Source organism: Procambarus clarkii, chromosome 63, assembly GCF_040958095.1.
Source record: "Procambarus clarkii isolate CNS0578487 chromosome 63, FALCON_Pclarkii_2.0, whole genome shotgun sequence".
Classification (NCBI taxonomy): Eukaryota; Metazoa; Arthropoda; class Malacostraca; order Decapoda; family Cambaridae; genus Procambarus; species Procambarus clarkii.
In genome coordinates, this window is record NC_091212.1 from 26,124,724 (window position 1) to 26,143,664 (window position 18,941).

The following is an 18,941-nucleotide window of genomic DNA, read 5'->3' on the forward strand; positions in this document are numbered from 1 at the left end:
TTTGCTTTCTGACTTGTTTATGATCTTCTCTTGCTTTCATGTTTTCTAAATGGTTGAGTAATGACAGAAAAGAGCTTTTTGACTAGATATTTGTTGTTGCACTTTAGAGTAAGATTTTCTTTCTAGAAAACATCATTTTTTTTTATCATTGTTATGGTCAATGATTGTATTAGAATTGTTTTATAAGCTTTTATATTCTCTCTCCCTCTCCGTCAGTTTCTCTCTCATAATTTTAGTATATTTTGCAATTACTAATTAAGTTCACTATACAGTACTGTAGTTTGTCATGTGACAGCTTCAAATATGATTTATAAAAAGAGTTAATTTTGTTCACATATTTTTATCAATGTGCAGTAATAAGTGTAATTTACTTCTCTACTGTAGGGAGGTGGCGGTATTGTGAATCAGCTGCGTCGTAGTTACAGCTCTGGTGAACTAGCCGATGAGGACATGAATCGAAATGTTAAGGCTTTACCGCACATTCCTGATGATGACTACGATGATCGCAACCACTCCACAGGTACTGCTGCTTCTCCTCCACTTACAAGGCAAAGAAGAAGGCAGCAAATACTGCTGAAATAGGCCTGCACATTCTAATTTGTCACATAATAGTGCATTCAGTATTGTGAAAGAGCTCTTAGTCGTATCTTGAAATGTATGATTGTGATATTCATAACTGGTACTGTGTTATGTAAAGTATTTCAGATTTTTTATTTTCATTACGTATTTTATTTGCTTGAATATAAATGAAATAGTTACCCATTTTCTATGAATTTATGTTTGTCAAAGTTTTATCAAATGAATATTTGTTGTTACTTTTTTAATGTAACATGAGTATTGAGTCATATGTAAGCAGAAATTTAATCATCTTCAGCTTAATATTTGTAGTAGTGGAGAATGACTATTTAACTTGAGATTGTTCCATACATCTAGCAATCTTTAATGTAATTCATTTTATAGTTGCACAATAACTTTCTTCTCATTTCTATAAGGCTACAGTAATTTGAATTTGTTTTTTAAGTGAATACGGTATACTACATGCATGTTTTACTCTCATAGTTGCGCTATTTTCTCACCTTCTTTTGAAGGCATTTTGGCCAGTATGTATTTTTTATTTTACTCCCCGAGATCTTTTTTATATTTTAATCATGATAGTTTAAATGATGCTTGTTCTCTTGTATATTTGGCTTCTCTATTTTTATTCTGCTTGTCTGAGATTCATCTTAAACCTTTCAAGACTTTTCATATTGTAGAAAGTTACAGCACTGTCATTTTACTTTTACATTGCCTGTGGGTGTTGTCACCCCAGAGGTGCCTGTGAGTGTTGTCACCCCAGAGGTGCCTGTGAGTGTTGTCACCCCAGAGGTGCCTGTGGGTGTTGTCACCCCAGAGGTGCCTGTGGGTGTTGTCACCCCAGAGGTGCCTGTGGGTGTTGTCACCCCAGAGGTGCCTGTGGGTGTTGTCACCCCAGAGGTGCCTGTGGGTGTTGTCACCCCAGAGGTGCCTGTGGGTGTTGTCACCCCAGAGGTGCCTGTGGGTGTTGTCACCCCAGAGGTGCCTGTGGGTGTTGTCACCCCAGAGGTGCCTGTGGGTGTTGTCACCCCAGAGGTGCCTGTGAGTGTTGTCACCCCAGAGGTGCCTGTGGGTGTTGTCACTCCAGAGGTGCCTGTGAGTGTTGTCACCCCAGAGGTGCCTGTGAGTGTTGTCACTCCAGAGGTGCTGCTGAAGGAGGCTCTGTATTATGCATGTGTGACTTTTTAGTAACTATTCAAGGCTAACTTATGAGATCCTGCTGTGAGTGTAGTACTGTACTCTACTGTTAGATGAATTACAGCTGTTTTTGATACTGTTTGGTTGCCAAGTTACAACTTAAAAGTGTTTATGTATCTATTTTAAGTTGATGCATTATATATATATATATTTAAATATGTAAGTATTTCTGATAAATAAAGAGAGGCCTTCTGTTCTTCTTCTTTCCTTTTCACTGACATTCAGATATATATAACCGAGTGTAGGGTTTGGTCTGTAAATTGGAACTTTTAAACTTCTTTATCTAACTGAGGTGGAGGCTGCATCTTTTAAACTAGTATCTATATTTCCTATGAAACTTTACTAAAAAATACTATCTGACTTGGTGTGTCCTACAATTTCTTTAGTTGTTTTTTCTGCTGGATGCCATCTCCATTTTCATGTGTTTCAATAGGCATGCATTTTCATGATGTGTAAACTTATAAAGAATGCAAAATTTTATGTATATGAATAAGGCAATGTGTCTTCATTTTATATTTGATGTAGTAAGGCAGATTTGGAGCTTTCAATTAAATTGATGTTTGTTCTCACTGCTTGGTGGATTTGTCAGTAACATTCAAGTAACATTTGGCTTATTCTTCAATATTTGTACATTAATATTTTGTTTTAAATTACCATGGGGATTAACTGGGACCAAACTTTTTACTCCTGCACATTGCACAAATATTAACCAGACATTTGCCACACTACACAGCACACAGGGATTAACCTGGAAATTTGCCACACTACACATGATAAAGATAAAAGAAGATTATTCTTTAAGATACAAACAACATTCATTCACTAATCTGATTACTACAAAATAATCTGTTCAAGAGAAGGTGGGCATTATTCAAATAAGACAATCAGTGTAGTGCAAGTCAAAATGCATGTTATCCACAATGTTGTAAATGTTGTGCAAGAACAATAGTATATTATGAGGCATAATTAAAGTAATGTGAGACAAGTTATAGAGACAGAGAATTATTCTGTAGCCTGGCTTTTTTAAGCAGAAGTCAGACATCATCCCACTAGGTCATCAGGGACAAAACTAGGTAGGTAAGAGGTAACCATACCACATCTTTAACCCAGCCATAGTACTAATTAATTATTTATTATGCAATGAAGCTCAAGGAAAAACTGAAAAAAGCTTGGTCATAAGAAAAAACTGGAATGTTGAAGGTGTGATTGCACAGTATTAAGGAGCTTTGTGGAAGAAATTGAGTGGGGTTAATAAGCTAGAATGATGGTTGATAGTTGAGATGATGGAGCACCTCACATAGTGATTCAGAAAGATAACACAAGGATTTATTCCATGGAAAAAATATGCAGACAAATGATAAATATATCCTAATTCATCAATAAGTACCAGAAATCTAAGAACAATTACATGAAGGCATGCAAAAAGTACAGCAACCAGAGTACAGAAAAAAACAGATTTACCTCTACTAAAGCCAGCCTCAGGAGTTCTGTGCAAGCCACTGGCCAGCGTATACAACACCTTAAAAAGGGAAGAGCTTTCAAAAATGTGGAAAACAGCAAACATAGTGCCAGTTTTCAAGGAGAACAGATAAGAAGTGCTAAATTACAAACATGACAGTCATTTATGCATGATACTAGAGAAAATAATTAAAGAATTTTGGAACATTTGAAGAAAACAAATTGTAGCCGAAAACAATATACAGTGTTCAGAAGGAAAATTGTGGCTTTAGAGAGAGACTTCATTAAATTGCTAGCGACCAAAAATTGACTGGAAACAAAGACATAGGTGGACTACTACATCTTTGCCAGAAGGCCTTTGACATACAAGATACAAACACAAATGAATCTTATGAATATAAGGAAGTATAACTTCAGTATGAGTAGTAAACTGCAAGAAGAGGTAGTTGAAACCAATTCAGTTCACAGCTTTAAAAGTATTTACAGTCACAGGAATTGAAAGCAGGTTGCACCAAATACTCAAAAGGAAGAGGCAAGCCCCAATTGCTAATACTCCTTACTTGCAAGTACAGTATACACAGTTAGGAACATATAGTTCATAACACACGAGCATCTCCAAGAGAGAATACGGGAACTGCAGCTGCATGTCTATGTCAATAATAAACAAAACCTATAGAAATAACAGAAGCAAGGGGCTTATCAGGGATCAGGGAATTAAAGCAATAAATGGAGTAGTACTATCATAAAATATGCACTGGTGTTTTGTGTTAATTCCTCATTGCAGAGTTGACCAACCCATAAGGCTACAGCATAGGCTTGGAAACAATTGAGGACAAGAGATTAGTGGCAGTAGTCTTATACAATTCCCCAATAAATAGCAGGAAACCCAGGGAAGAGCACGGTGAACAATGGAAACAATCTGAAAGTTGTAGAGGCGGCAGCATTAGTGGCAACTGGAAAGAGTTCTTAAGCATGTATATTGACTGTACAATGAAAGATCCCCACAGTGGAGATGCAAGAGCAAAATTGATGGACGCTTGATGCATACTTACTAAAGTAGCACAACATAGCCAACGGGGTAAAGGGAGAGGACATATTGTCATTGCTAGCTATCCAATGTTTACCTAAAGTGGGGTCAAAATTTCAGAGTAGATTAATTGTGAGATGCTGTTAGGAGCCATTGACCACTGTGTCAGAGTTTTGATAAATAGTCGAGCTGCAGAAAGGAAACATATTGAATAAAAGGTTCAGAAGACAATGAGACAGCAGGATTGGAGAATTCAGAAATGTTAGGGATTTTAATCAGGCAATTCTAGTGGAAGCTTCACCTGAAATGTAATGGTTACATTGCTCAGATATGCAGAGAGGGGCTACAACAGTAGATATTCTGTGTAAACAATTAAACAGCATCTATAATGCAACATTTCTAATGGAAGAGCCCCTTCAAGGCTGCAAATGTGCTGTCAATAATCAAGAAAGAAGACAGGGAACATTGAACAAGAAACTAGTGCCACTGACACTCGTCCTCTGCAAAATAGGGGAAAAAATAATCTGAAATGAATTGTGAAACATCTGAAGACGAAAAACTTATAACAGAGTTGGCATGGTTTTAGAGACTAAATAGTATTTGATTTGGTTTTATGAGAGTACGCAGGTAAGACAAGAGAGCAAATGATGGATTATTTCTTAACTATCAAAAAGCTTTTAGTACTGCCTTCCATAAAAAAACAGATGAATGAAATGGAGAAACATGTTGTTGGGCAAGGACAGCTTCTGTAAAGTAAAGTAAAAAAGAAGGATATCAGTGGAAACTAGAGACAAACGTCATAGAAATTCAAGAAAGTACTCGTACCTTTTATCAGCGATCAACCATGCACTGAAAGGAGGTCATGGAAGTCATTCATCCACAATTCAAGAACTCATACAAAACTTGAAATGTTAAGAAATAAAAAATGCACCAGGTACAAAAGGCCAGATAGTAGGGCTTAAATGATCCGTACAATGTCTAACCCCAAAACTCATTAATAGATGAGCAAGAAAAAGTGTATGCCAAACAGGAAATGGTGTGTCACAGTGAGGTGTGAGATGGCAGAGTGGAAGGGGATTGTCAAGTAGAGTACCACAGGGTGTGGTCTTTGAACCTCCACTTGTTATTGGTGGAGTAAATGTATTTGACCCACCCAAGAAGGTATGATCTTGCATGACAATATTGGGAGGCAATTCAGAATAACAAAATGGGTAAGGACTGAAGAAGATTGCCCAATACTACAGAAGAGCTGAAACAAGCTACAAACAGCTCACAGTTGTGTAGCAGATGATATGCTCACCCACTTTGCATGCAAGAATTGTGAGCTTGAGGCCTGGTCGAGGACCAGGCCACAGGAACGTTGAGCCCTGAAATCATCGTAAGGTAAGATTGAACTCAAAGCAAAACAGGACTATTAGGCACTATTTCTTCACTGTTTTACCCCTATACACCCAACAGTAATTGGAAACTTGGTTGTAAAATTATTGGTAGATTATGTTCTAAGGGAAACATTGAACAGAGTAAGCTAACCAGTTTCTGAACCTGACTTAATTTATAAATCCCAATCACAAAATAAAAATATGAGAATAAATAATCTTCTTGGTAAAATAAATGGCTCTGGAGCTTAATCCCAGCAAAGTTAGGGTAATGAGCATCAGAGTTGAAATAGATGAGAAAAATAGCACGGGATGAATGGGAGTGGACACAATGCCAGCATTTACAAGAAATATTGCCAGATCAAATGTGGATGTCTTTAAAAGAAAACTGGATAGTTTTCTTCAAGAAGTGCTGGACCAACCGGGCTGTAGTGGGTATGTAGGCCTGCAGACTGCTACAAGCAACAGCCTGTTAGACCCAGCTCACACAAATAAAGCCTGGACCTGGGTTGGGCTTGGGAAGCAGAACTACTACTAGAACCCCATTAAGGTATGGACAAGGTATGATACCAGACAAACATGTAGATAGGAAAACATTGCAGCATGTGTAAAATTTGGTAATTCTTAGGACAGCACATAGAAACTTAAACAAGGAATCATTTGGAATGTTACACTGCTTACATCATTCTACAAATAGAATATGTATTATAAAAATCCTCTGCTGGTGAAACACATAGAAAATTAAGAAAATATTGAAATTTGCTGCAGTATTATTAGACAACTACCATACATATAAGAGAGGACTTATACAAACAAGTTAAGAGAACTCAACTTATGTGCTCTAAAAGATAGGACTAGAGATATGATCACAGCATACCGAGAAGAATAGATTACTGTAAGTGTATATACTGTATGTGGTCTTTTCCAGATGAGGGAGGGAGAGGATGGAAATTTAAAACACAAATGAGTCTGAGAAATTTAAGTAATACTCATATACAATGAGGATGGTAAATATAAGAATTAAGGAGGAGGCCTGTTAACCCACACTTGAAGCAGAAATTATTGAAGCTGCCTTAATTCTAAACTTTAAAGGAGTTTGTATGGCAATATTAACTAAATGCATAATCCAATATTGTACAACTAGTAGGTTGACTGCTTGCATCATTTTTGATAAGATAAAACCCACCATATTTAATGAAAATTTCAGCATTGTTCAATATCTTGATAGTTTTTAATAGTAAATTACCTACTTAGGTAAAATGATTTTTTGTAATATTTCCAACTGCTTCATAGTTGGCACCAAATGTTAACTAGCATGCATTTCTAAATTAAATTGAACTATTAAAGCACATTGAGAGGCTATAATCATTCTTAATTAATAATGTAATATAATATAGCCACAGCTTGACCAACACAACACCAGGTAGTAAAAATTAATATGGGCTCAGCTTCACCTACATGACACCAAGTAGTGAATGTTAATATAGCCACAGCATGACCTACACGACACCAAGTAGTAAACATCAGTATAGCCACATCTCAACCTACATAGCAGCAATAGTGAATGTTGACATAGCCACATCTCAGCTTACATGACAGCAATAGTGAATGTTAACATAGCCACATCTAAGCCTACATGACAGCAATAGTGAATGTTGACATAGCCACATCTAAGCCTACATGACAGCAATAGTGAATGTTGACATAGCCACATCTCGGCCTACATGACAGCAAGTAGTGAATATTAACATAGCCACATCTTGGCCTACATGACAGCAATAGTGAATGTTAACATAGCCACATCTCGGCATACATGACAGCAATAGTGAATGTTAACATAGCCACAGCTTGACCTACATGACACAAAGTACCACAATTTTCCTCTTGACGATAAACCACACTTGTGTTTAGATAAGTCATTGGTGTCAGATTTCCAAAATGCTATTATTATGATAGTTTTAAAAAATTAGCTTGATTGAGATACATGTATGTAATAGATCTTTTAAGCATTGCACTGCGCACCTGGTTTCGGCAAAAACTTCATACTGCAATTGTCAAGGACACATTTATGTTGTTTTTATAAATGTTCAGGTAAAGTTAATGTCAAAATGTTTCCAAACTCAACTATTTTCATTTCAAAACACGAGGTGATGAAAACATTAAAATATAGCCTAATTAAAAAAAATACCACAACCCTCAGAGCGCCTTAGGGCACTCTGCGCATTACAGTGGTTAATAGCAGGTTGTCTGTATGTACAGTATCTTCTTATCAGTCTTATTTTAATTTAGATTGGCAAACATACCTCTTTTCTTGACTATATTAACTACATCAAGTGCATTAGGCTTCATAAAAAGGAACAATATAGCATTAGCAAGTTCACTACAAAAATATAATTCACAAAAAAAGAAATGATTTTCTGTGGAGAGCTCTGTCGGCTCCCTGAAACTATCCAAACTGACATTTGCGGTATTAGTTTGGGGTCATCAGTCACGGGAGTTCTTTATGCCGAGAACCTGGTCCCCTCAGAGAGGTGCAGGGAGCAATGGCCTATTAGTACTTCTCATTTAAAGTATGTCATACTTGTCATTAACAGGGAAGGGCATCCAGAAAGATAGGCGAAACAAAACAGACCCCAAGCTGGCGAAAATTGCTACCTACGTCTGAACAGAGCAAAATAACTCCCCAAAAAATCAAACCAACAAGCAACACGTCATCCAACTAGCACTCCAGTTCATTAGCCCCAACCCCCCACTGATGGGGAAGGTGTAGCTGGCGGCTCACCCCTCAGTTCACGACTGATGTGGACGGCGGTCAAATGTCACCTCTGGCCTCACTTTCCTGTTCTGGATTTTGCCCTGTGTGGCTGTACCAGCTTGGTGTGTGGTGTGGTGGCCAGGTGTTCTTTGTGAGTAGAGCAGCATGTGCCTATAGGGACCTTCTTTAGGTGCTCTCTGGGCATTCAGGACTCGCTCCCTTTTGAGGTCTTCATCGCTTGGCAATGGCTTCACCCTTGGGGTCAGTCGGGGGTTTTGGGCTGTCCGTCTTGCCCTGGGTTGGGAGTGTTTTTGCTGGGCAGGGCGCACTGTGGCCAGCGCAGCATGCACACATGGCAGCCAACGATTCTCTCTGGCTGCCAGTTTGTTTGTTTGTGTGACTTCGGGGGTTCTTGTTTTCTTTCTAGCATTTTTGTTTTTGTTTATGGAGGAGGTCTGCCTAGCTTCTTTATTAGGTATGATTAAGTTGTGCTAGTTGTCCTCTGTTGCTCCCGAGGTTTCACGACTGCTACTGGTGGTCAATTTGCTTGCTATTGGACAGGGGCTCAACCAGCTAAGCTAGCCCAGTGCCTGGGCTTCCTATAAGGCTTACTTACCCTATGGGCCCTGGAAAACCCCATTGGGCTCGGATAACATGGACATGTTTTCTGAGGCCTCTTTTACCTTGTGCAATGTCGAGGGCTGTTTGTTGCCCCTGCCTCAGGCTGATGATCATCTGTACTGCCTCCATCATGCTGCATGTTGGGTTGGTGACACCTATGACCCACAAGTCTTGTGAGACTTGTTCTCCGCTTGTGCTTCAATTTACCCATTCTTTATTAAAAGATCTTAGGGGTCAGGTGGCAGCTGCATTGCATGCTAGATTCTCTTTGTTGCAATGAGCCAGGTTAGTCGCCCAGTTGGAAGCCCTGGAACGGCCCTGCTTGGATTTTAGGGACAAGGATTTGGGAAACGTTGGTTGTTTCGGCCTTGGTTCCATTCGCGCCCCCATGCTTCCGGCTCCCAAACGTCTGAGGATTTTGAAGTCAGGGCGGAGTTTAGCTTGAGATGAGGTTCAGTTGGTTTCAGGGATTGCCCCTTCTGATTCGGGTGTGGAGGTGGTTGAGCCGGATTTCCCCGCCAAAGTTTCTGGGTCACCCCAGCAGTCACTTCTTTGAAGCTTTTCCCCAGGACTCCCACCTTTCCTTCTGGGGTGGTGGATGGAGATGAGGGCTCTGCCCCAATGCCTGTGTTAGGGGTTCCTAACCCCTAACTTGGGGGGAGTCTGCCTTGAGTGCTTGAACTCCTTTTGATCCTGCTTGGGCTCTTGTGCCTTCTGGGCAGGGGTGGGGGTCTTCATATCCTCCTTCCCTGTATGAATTTGAGTTGGGTGCAGCTCCCCTTAGGGTTTGTTTCCGGGTGCCTTTTGGTTCCTCTGATTCGCCCTTCCAGATGTTTCCTTCCTCTCGTATTTCCTCTGCGGAGGTTCGGGAGGCCCTTGGTGTGTACCTCACACAAGACCCGGGTTATGCTTCTACAATAGATCCGGCTTCCTTTGAGTTCGGTTCTCCTTTCCTGTATTGGGTGTGTTATAAGGTTCTGGAGTCTTCCTGGCTAGCAGACTGCCCTTTCTTTTCTCTTGGAGCTTGGCGCGGGTTTTGTCATATCTGCATACTTCGGTGGCGAAAGATTACTTCGGTGTTGCAGGTGTTCGTGGGGGGCTCCCTTGAGTTCCTCAATGAGTGCCTCTCCACCCCCTGTGCTCTCTCATGATGTAGGTCTGGTGCAGTTACATGCTCAGGTTCCCACTTTTGGCTGCTTTGGCGGCTGATGACCTGCGGACTCGTGGTCATTTGGCCTCGGTCTTGCGCTTCTTCAGTCTTCTGGAACTGTCTACGGATTGGCTATGGAGGATGTGGGGGCATTGAGTGAGAGGCATTTGGCTGGGGTTTCTGGTTTCGGCTGCTGAGGCGTCGTCTGCTCTGCTGAAGCTGTTTACTCCGATCCTTCGGGAGGCGGTTTCTCTTTTTCACCTCTCGCCTCACGTGTTGGCAGTCTATCCTTGCTCTTTCTTTGGATTCGGCTTGGGCCCTGGCTCTGCAGGCTTCGTCTCTGTTCCCTGCAAACACAAAATGTAACTGGCCCTATTTTTCACTTGTTACAATTTGTAATAAAGTTGTTACATCTTGGTACTGTATAACATTTTTATGACGTATAAGAATGTCGTTAAAACTTGTTTGGAAGTTGTAGCAACGTTGTACTCTCATTGTGTGTGTGGTGGGTTCTGTCCTCTGTTATTTCCGAAGGACAGTGTTGCCCAGTTTCTGGACCTCAGGGGCGTTTATTGGCACGTTCTTGTTCATCGGGCACTTTTGTTGCCTTCCATTCAGCTTGAATCTGGCACTTTGCATTTTCACGCATCTAACCAGGGCCTGTCTGCGTCTGCTAGGTCTTCGGGTTCTCGCATACCGTGATGACTGGTTGGTGTGGGCTCCCAGCTGAACTGCGTGTCTGCTTGCCAGGGATCTGGTTCTTTCCCAGTTTGCTGGATTTGGGTTCCTGGTGATTTGGAGGAAGTCCCAGTTGGTTCAGTCCCAAGTTCGGCCTTGGCTGGGCCTCATGTGGGATTCACAGACGGCGTCTCTCTCTCTCTCTCTCTCCCCTGCAACATTGCTCAAATTGCGGTCCCACCTTCACCTGTTTATGAGGGGCAACCCGGGTCATTCGACGGTTGCTTGAGCAGTTGTGCGGGAGACTGAACTTTGCCGTTTTGGTTTACCCACTGGGCAGAGTTTGGCTGTTCTGGTATCTTCGGGGCAGCCCCTTTTGCCACTCTTACGGCTGCTGGGTTCGTGCCCTGGGGGTCCTTGCTTCGGTTGCCGAGTCTCTGGGTTCCTCTTCAGGTTTTTCGGGTTTCGGTGCCATGGCGCCTTCCCCTTTCCTCATTCAACGCGTTCACAGAGGTCTCATCTCTTGGCTGGAGTTTTGCAACCAGCGCTCATCAGGCCGGCCAGGGTCGTTTGGTGTCATTCTTCCATCGAGCTTACAGCACGGTGCGGGAGCTTGCGGCCATGTGGCTTGTGCTGCGGGGGATTCAGCTTCCTCGGGGCTCTGTGATCCAGCTCCATTCAGACTGCTTCCCTGGGGTTCACTCACCTCATTCTCTATTCCATGGAGTGGACAGTTGTCGCTTGCTTCTTTGTTTGGCTTTATCGGAGATACAGGCCCCCAGAAATGAACCTCTTCGTGTTGCCATAGTCTCGGCGTCTCCCATTGTACATGGTGCCGTTTCCCGACTGCGAGGCTCTCGCAGTGTACACTTTCTGGCAGGACTATTCGAGGTGTGGGTTCTGATACCTTTATCCACTGGTCCGGTTGGTACTCAGGGTTCTGGCTCGGTTCGAATCTTTTCAGGGGAAGAGTGCTTCTCCTGGCCCTATGGTGGCCGACCCAGCCTTAGTTTCAGGCACTGCTTGCTCAGTGTCTGAACCCAGGAATTTTTATGCGGCTCCACCTCTCAGCAGGTCGGGCTGGTGAGGTACCTCCTGGTTCGACTTACTCTTCCACTCTTCACATCTGGTTTTTCTGACGTGGGTGTAACGCCACTTATATGGTGATCAGTTGGCTTCCTGGATGGTGTCCTGCCTGCGGTCTTCGTCTCAGCGACAGTATGAAGTCTCCTGTTGGTCTTACCACCATTTCCTTTCCTTTTGTAGGGTGGCGTCTGTGTCGGTTAAGGTTCTTTTTATTCTCTCTCTCTATCTCTGCTCTTTCTAGCCCGGCATCACGTGCCGAATGCTGTCACTTTTTATTGTGTGGTGTTGGTGGAGCCGCTACAGCTTGCATTTGGGGTGCATGTTATATTTGCTCTGTTCTGCAAGCTCTCTCGTGTGTTTTTTCACCTCCGTCCTGCTGATGCGCCGCCTGAGCTCTCTTGGTCTTTGGACCAGGAGCTCTCTCTTTCTTTCTTCCCCTCGGTTTGTAGTGGCCCATTCAGTTCGAGATTGTTTTATGAAAGCCTTGTTTTTATTGGCTTTGGCCTCTGGGGCAGGGGGAGCTTGATGCTCTTTTCCAGCGATGGGGTTTTTGTCCTTTTGGTCCTGGTGGTCATTTTGTTCGTTTGCAGCTCTCTCCTTCTTTTCCGGCGAAGAATGAGACGTCTAGCTTCCAGAGGGGGTCTGTTTGTTGTGGATATTTGGTTGGTTCGGCCGGGGGTGCATCATGTATTATGTCCAGTAGCGGCTTTACATCGCTACATGCGGGCCATTGGTTCGGTGACATTGGATGCTCTCTGGGTGGATCTGGTTTCCCTGGTTCCCTGTTCCAGGGCTCGTGTGTCTCAAGTTGTCCGCAGTGTCATCACGTCTAGTCAGTCTGCGGTCTACCCTCATGCCCATGATGTGTGGAAGTATGCGACTTTGGCTGTGGTCTTTAGTAATATGTCTTGGGTTGACATTCGGGCACTGGGGTTTTGGAGGTCAAACAGGGTCCTGGCCACCAGGTAGGCTCTGGCCGTGTGTTGTGCTGGGACATCTGTCACAGCTGGTTGTCTCTTTTTCGTTGTGAGATCTGCGGTGCTGCTGCCTCCTGGGTAAGTCCCTCTTTTACTAATCTGTGGGTAGTTAGCTTCAGGGAGCCGACGGAGCTTCACACAGCAGACCAGAGTTGGTTGAAATGAAACGCCATTTTCTGGGCGAGCCCCGAAGTCTCCCTGACACCCTCCCTCCCTCCGGTCAGCGGCTTCATCATTTTAGAACTGAGGGGCGAGCCACCGGCTACTCTTCCCCCATGGAAGTGGGGGGGGGGGGCACTAACGAGCGAGAGTGCTAGTTGGATGACATGTTGCTTATTGTTTTTTTTGTTTTTTTGAGAGTGTAATTTTGCTCTGTTCGGACATAGGTAGCAATTTTTCACCAGCTTGGGGGTCTGAGCCCCCCCCTCCCTGTTGGTGGCATGTATGACATACTGTAAATGTAAAGTGTTCATAGGCCATTGCTCCCTGCATCTCTCAGAGAGAAACAGGTTCTGGTTCAAGGTTCCTGGTAGGCATAAAGAACTCTCATGACTGATGACCCCCAAACAAATATTGCACATGTCAGTTTGGATAGCTTCAGGGAGCCTCCGGGGCTCACCCAGAAAATGGCGTTTCATTACATTGAATGCTGGTTTTTTATTTATATTATATAAAAGTACATGTTATCTAGTGCAGCTCTTCATCAAGTTATTGGAAGCCTTTGTTTGAAATTTTAACCGTAATGTTATTTTTGCCATGTATTGATTCATAGAAATATTTGTACTTAATGTATTTCAGGGTCATACGAGGGTGAGCCACGTATTCGTGCAGAGAGTGATGCAGCATACAAGCCTCGGGGGTCATCAGCAAGTCGTATTGTCCGCTCTACCAAGACTAGATCGGCCGATGTGTCTGAAGTTTTCTACCAAGATGTCCCAGATGAAGCCATCCCACGCAGACGTTCTCCACGTACTCAGGACACAGCTAGGTATGTCGTATAGCTGCTTAATGCTCTTAGATTTGTAAAAATAGTTGAGAGATTAGTTTGGTGTATGGAGTAGAGGCCATTGGACCACACCAAATAGCAGCAAATATTTCTAACATTCATATCATTTTAGAGTACAGTATATTAAATGATTTAAGTACTGTACAATAGTTGTCATCCCCAGGGGTTCATGTTCTTTTTTTTTTTTTCAGATAAATTTCATACAGTACAGTACTAACACACACAAAGTAATATTCCTAGGATTGTCTTAGATTTCACTATTTTTGCATAATTTGAAAGAGCTTGCATTCAGTTCTTTGCTGTAATATCAATAAATTTATTTTATATATTAATAGAAGGGATATTCATAAAAATAACCCAACAAATAATACATTTTTCACAATTTCTGTAAGCAATACAGAACCTCTACCTGCCATTAAACAAAAAGAATGGTTTCTTGTTTACAAAGATGGTCTGGATTGATGTGTAATTGCGTATGTGAATATTGAGATGTTAAAAAAAATAAGTAACATGAAGTCACATATATCCTCCTTTGATTTTTCCACATATAATTAGAACATCTATACATTTGCTTATAACTATACCGTACATATATTTCCACTTGTTACTACATTAAATATTGTTCTTGAGAGGCCTAAGAAAATTTCATGACATTATTATTGCAAGTAAAAAGAAAGCAGTAACCCTTAGTTATGATTCCCACCATCATTTTGTTGTCATAGACAGATGTTAGATCATTTAGATACTTACACACAACATTTAATGGAGTATTCGTCATTATTTAATGTTTAGAATTGTCTACAACCGTTTTTTATTTGTCTATAAATTCATTTATTACCATTTTGCTTTTAGCACAGAGGTATAATACATTCAGTTTAATTTAGAATATTTAGAATTTGAGGTATATTATGGTATGATTAAACAATTATTATTTTATTTTATCGATTATATTGTAGAATCCACAAGAAGTATACAGGTAGAGCAACACGAACATTAATCCCATGAGGAAATTTTGAAATTTCATTGATGGGATGCATTGTTCTTTAAGATGCTTTAGACTAGGCCGCCAAGATATCAAGATGGTGTTCTTGATAATTGAGCAAATGATTAGTCTGCACTCGTTAAATCCTGGTGTTGCATAATAGTGCCATAGCCTAATTTATCTTAGAAGTACAGGTACTCAATAATGCGTGTGTGTGTATACAGTGGCACTTTGATTTACGAATTTAATCCGATACAAGAGATGGTTCGTACACCAAATTTTTTTAAACAAACGAATTTTCCCATAAGAAATAATGTAATAATTTAAATTCATTTTATACAAAATACTACTCATAGTTTTTACTATACCTTACCTTTATTGAGGACTCTTCTTGGCATATGGAAGATGGTGAGGAGGGGGGCGGGAGGAGGATGAGGAGAGGTGTTAATGTTTGGAAGGGGCATCCCCTTCCTTTATAACATCAGGCAGTGATGACATTTTTAGGGTACACTCTCTCCCACGTTTTATAGGCATACCACTAGAACCTGGTTGTGGCTCACAGCTTGCTTGTCTTACTAAGAATCTGTCTATAGACACTTGTTTTTCCCAATGTTTTAACACTTGTCTGTAGTGAAACATCACATTGTCATTTAAAAGGTTAATGCAGCTGCCTGCTGCATCTTTATCTGGGTGAGTCTTTTCAGTAAAGCTTTGCAGTTCTTCCCATACTGCACACATTTTCTTAATTAATGAGTGATATATAATAAGAACTTTTATATTCAGTTACCAAAAAAACAGAAAAAAAATTAAGTTCTTCACAAGAATTCAAGCACGGCTGTTACTAGGTGGGATACCTGGTAAACTGAGCATGCCTCGCCTTGCACCCAGCAGAACCCATGCATTCGACCCATACATGTATCAACAAACACTCGTATTCTGAGGCGAACGTCGTACACAGAGTCAAATTTTACTAGGAAATTGACTTTGTATACAGAAAAAATTGTAATCCGGGGAATTCGTAAACCGAGGTTCCACTGTACATATATGTACATTTATGTACATGTTAGGCTGTGCTGATTAAACTCTTGAGATTGATTTTCATGTACATATGCTAAGGGTTGCAAAAAGTTAAAAAATATTTGAACATGCTACAGGTCTCAGGATTCTGCCAATGAAAAGATGAAGCACCATTTCTCATTGCTGTGTAGTACTAGAGAGCATGCAGCCATTCCTGTTGTCCCTAGCACAGTTTGTAATGATGGCCTAATGCACAAAGAATTTGTTCTGCAAATTCAAATAGTGAACCAGGGTGCTTGCAGATAATTATTTTACAGTGCTTCAGAGAAGCAATGTGAAAGAAAGGTCAATTGATTGACCTTAACAAATTTGTGGTTCATCAATGCTGCATTGTGAAGTGCACATTGTACTAGAAAGTAATACCCTTTAAGATGTCAAGTTTTGATAAATCAGTCAACCTTTCAGAAAATACACTTTCCTTTGTACCCCATGGTATATTTAGTCTCGTACCATTTTGGTTACACCTAATTCGTGTTTGCATAAGTGTATAATAAATACACCATTCATACAGAATATATGTAAATGTGTGCAAACACTTGCATCAAACTGGGCTTCAAATCCATCACATTTTTAACATCTAGCCACACCACCTCATCACCTTAACTGCTCACATTATACCAGGCTCCAAAAAATAAGGCAGCGGTAAGATGCTACAGGGTTGTGGACTCGACTCCAGTTCCAAATTGGGGCAGTTGCTTTGAATTTGTTATAGTAATTTTATATATACATATTCATAGCTCTAATTCCACTATTTGACGATTTATAAAATATGACACTTATGAAATCTATTTTATTAATGTTTTTGCCTTGTCCCAAAGCTCTTTCTAGTGAGTTTCACAATGAAGATAAATGTATACAGGAAATTGCTTTTATAAGTGTGGTGTTTTATATGTGATGTAAATGCATATTATAGCTAATTATATTTTTTAGCTTACAGAAATGTTACTTACCTTTAATATTATGTAATTTTTACAGTTATATTTAATATTTGCAATGGAACCAGGTTATTTAAGGGTGTTTGTGATGGGGCCGGGTTCTTTAAGGTTCTATATTATCAAAACAAAAATATCTCCAACGTTCTCAGACATACATTGCACTTTGTTTGAAGCATTAGTTGCACAGTTTTATTGAGCTTTTTTTTATGGGCCCCTTTTCTCAAACTAAACTAAAACTTTAGTTTATTTCCTTCTAGCAGCAGAGCATTGCCCTGGAAGTATCTCAGGTTTTAGTTATGCCAACAACTTGAATACCTTAAACTTAAACTGCTTCTAAGGAGTACTTTATTGGTTATCACTGAATACTATGAATGAATTTATAAAAGTGTATATATTTTCTATGGAGAGCCCCTCTGGCTCCCCGGAGCTATTCCGGGCTGATATGCATATACAGTATTAGACTGTGGCATTAGTCAATTTGATTGGAGTTCTAGCCTACAGGGGACCACAAACCAGAACCTGGCCCCCTTAGAGAGGCATGAGGAGCAGTGGCCTATAGAAACCCCCATATGGTTGGAGGCATTCTGTGTTTACCATCTACCAGATTAGGCACCCAGAAAGGTAGGCATCCCAAAACAGACTACACCTGTTTAAAATTGCTACCAAAAACTGAACTATTAAGCATAACTCCACAATCTGAAAACAAGCATGATGTCACAACCGCCGCCATGCTGCTGTCTGCACAGCTCCCCAGGAGGAAGGAAGGAGGGTGCTGGTTTACCCGCCGGGTCGGGTCTAGCTTCAGCGACTGTTCTGGTTCCTTTGGGGACGTCCTTTCTGCTGCTCTCGTGATCGTTGGATTTAGTCTCTGGGGCTGTGTGTCTGCTGCTGCTGCGTCGCCGGCTTCCTCTACGGGTTTTTCAGGGTTCAGTGTCATGGCACCCCCCCGAGCCCTCACTCGATGTGTTCACGGATGTGTCGTATCTTGGCTGGGGTTTTGTGACCAGTGCTCACCAGGCTGGCCAGGGGGGAGGATGGAGTCCGTTCCTCCATCGGACTCAAAACATGGTGCGGGAGGTCACAGCAGAATGGATGTCACTTTGGAGAGTTCATGTCGCTCGCGGATCGACGAGCCAGCTCCATTCGGACTGTGCTCGTAATTCATTGCCTAAACCGAGGGGGTTAGATGCAGTCCTTGGCTCTTCAAAGCTGGTCACTTTGGGTGACTCGTCTGCTGAGTTTTCGGGGTTTGGCTCTCCTGGCGGTTCACATCCAGGGGGTGTCCAGCGTCCTGGCGGATGACTTGTCCCGGTTCATTCCCCTGTCCATGGAATGGACGGTAGACGCCGACTCGTTCAGTTGCCCAGCCTTGGTTTCTGGCACTGCTTGCAGGTGTCCAAACCCGGGGACTTTTCTACGGCTCCACCTCTTTCGGCAGATCAGTCCTGTCCGATACATGGCTGGTTCGATCTTCTCCAATCTTCGCGTCTGGTCTTTCTTTCCGTGTCCCACATGCGATTTTTGTCTCGGCGGCAGTATGAAGTCTTCTGGCGGTAATTTCGTTATTTTTTGTCTCTTCGGTTTTGGATCGGGTTGTCTTGTCCTTTCTCTCCTGGTTGTTTCGGGATCGTCATCTTATGCTGAATACTGTTGCCTCGTATCGTGCGGCGCTGGCAGAGCCACTCCTGCTTGCGTTCGGTGTAATAACGGGTGTTTTCAATCTACTCTGTAGTGGTGAGAAAGTAAAGCAAAGTAAGGAAGAAAGGAATAAGGGATGAAGATAAGGAAATTGCAGAGGGATGAAGGATGGGTGGATAGAACATGGATAAGGTTGAAGGGGTACTAAGGTAAAGGGAGGTGACCGGGAATAGAAAACGGAAAGCGAACGGGAAGAGTGGAGGTAGGAGGAGAGAAGGAATGAAGGAGGAGTAGGAATAGAGAGAGTAGACTGATGTTATACAAATGTTAATTTTACTTTAAAAAATACTACTTTGCATTCTTTGCTGCCACCACCCGTCATTGTCATCAAAATCTTAACTCCAC

The 18,941-nt window shown here is 41.7% G+C and overlaps 1 protein-coding gene across 5 annotated transcripts in view; it reads left to right on the forward strand.

Moving 5' to 3' along the window:
- LOC123769447 (uncharacterized) overlaps positions 1-18,941 on the forward strand; it is a 65,878-nt gene that overhangs the window by 22,215 nt on the left and 24,722 nt on the right. For 4 of the 5 annotated variants that reach the window (XM_069308817.1, XM_069308821.1, XM_069308818.1 and 1 more), the window contains exons 5-6: positions 389-520; positions 13,697-13,886. In XM_069308817.1, the coding sequence (XP_069164918.1) occupies positions 389-520; positions 13,697-13,886 (322 nt within the window). Of the gene's footprint in view, positions 1-384; positions 521-13,696; positions 13,887-18,941 lie in introns of all 5 variants that reach the window. The other variant, XM_045760552.2, reaches the window with a different exon arrangement.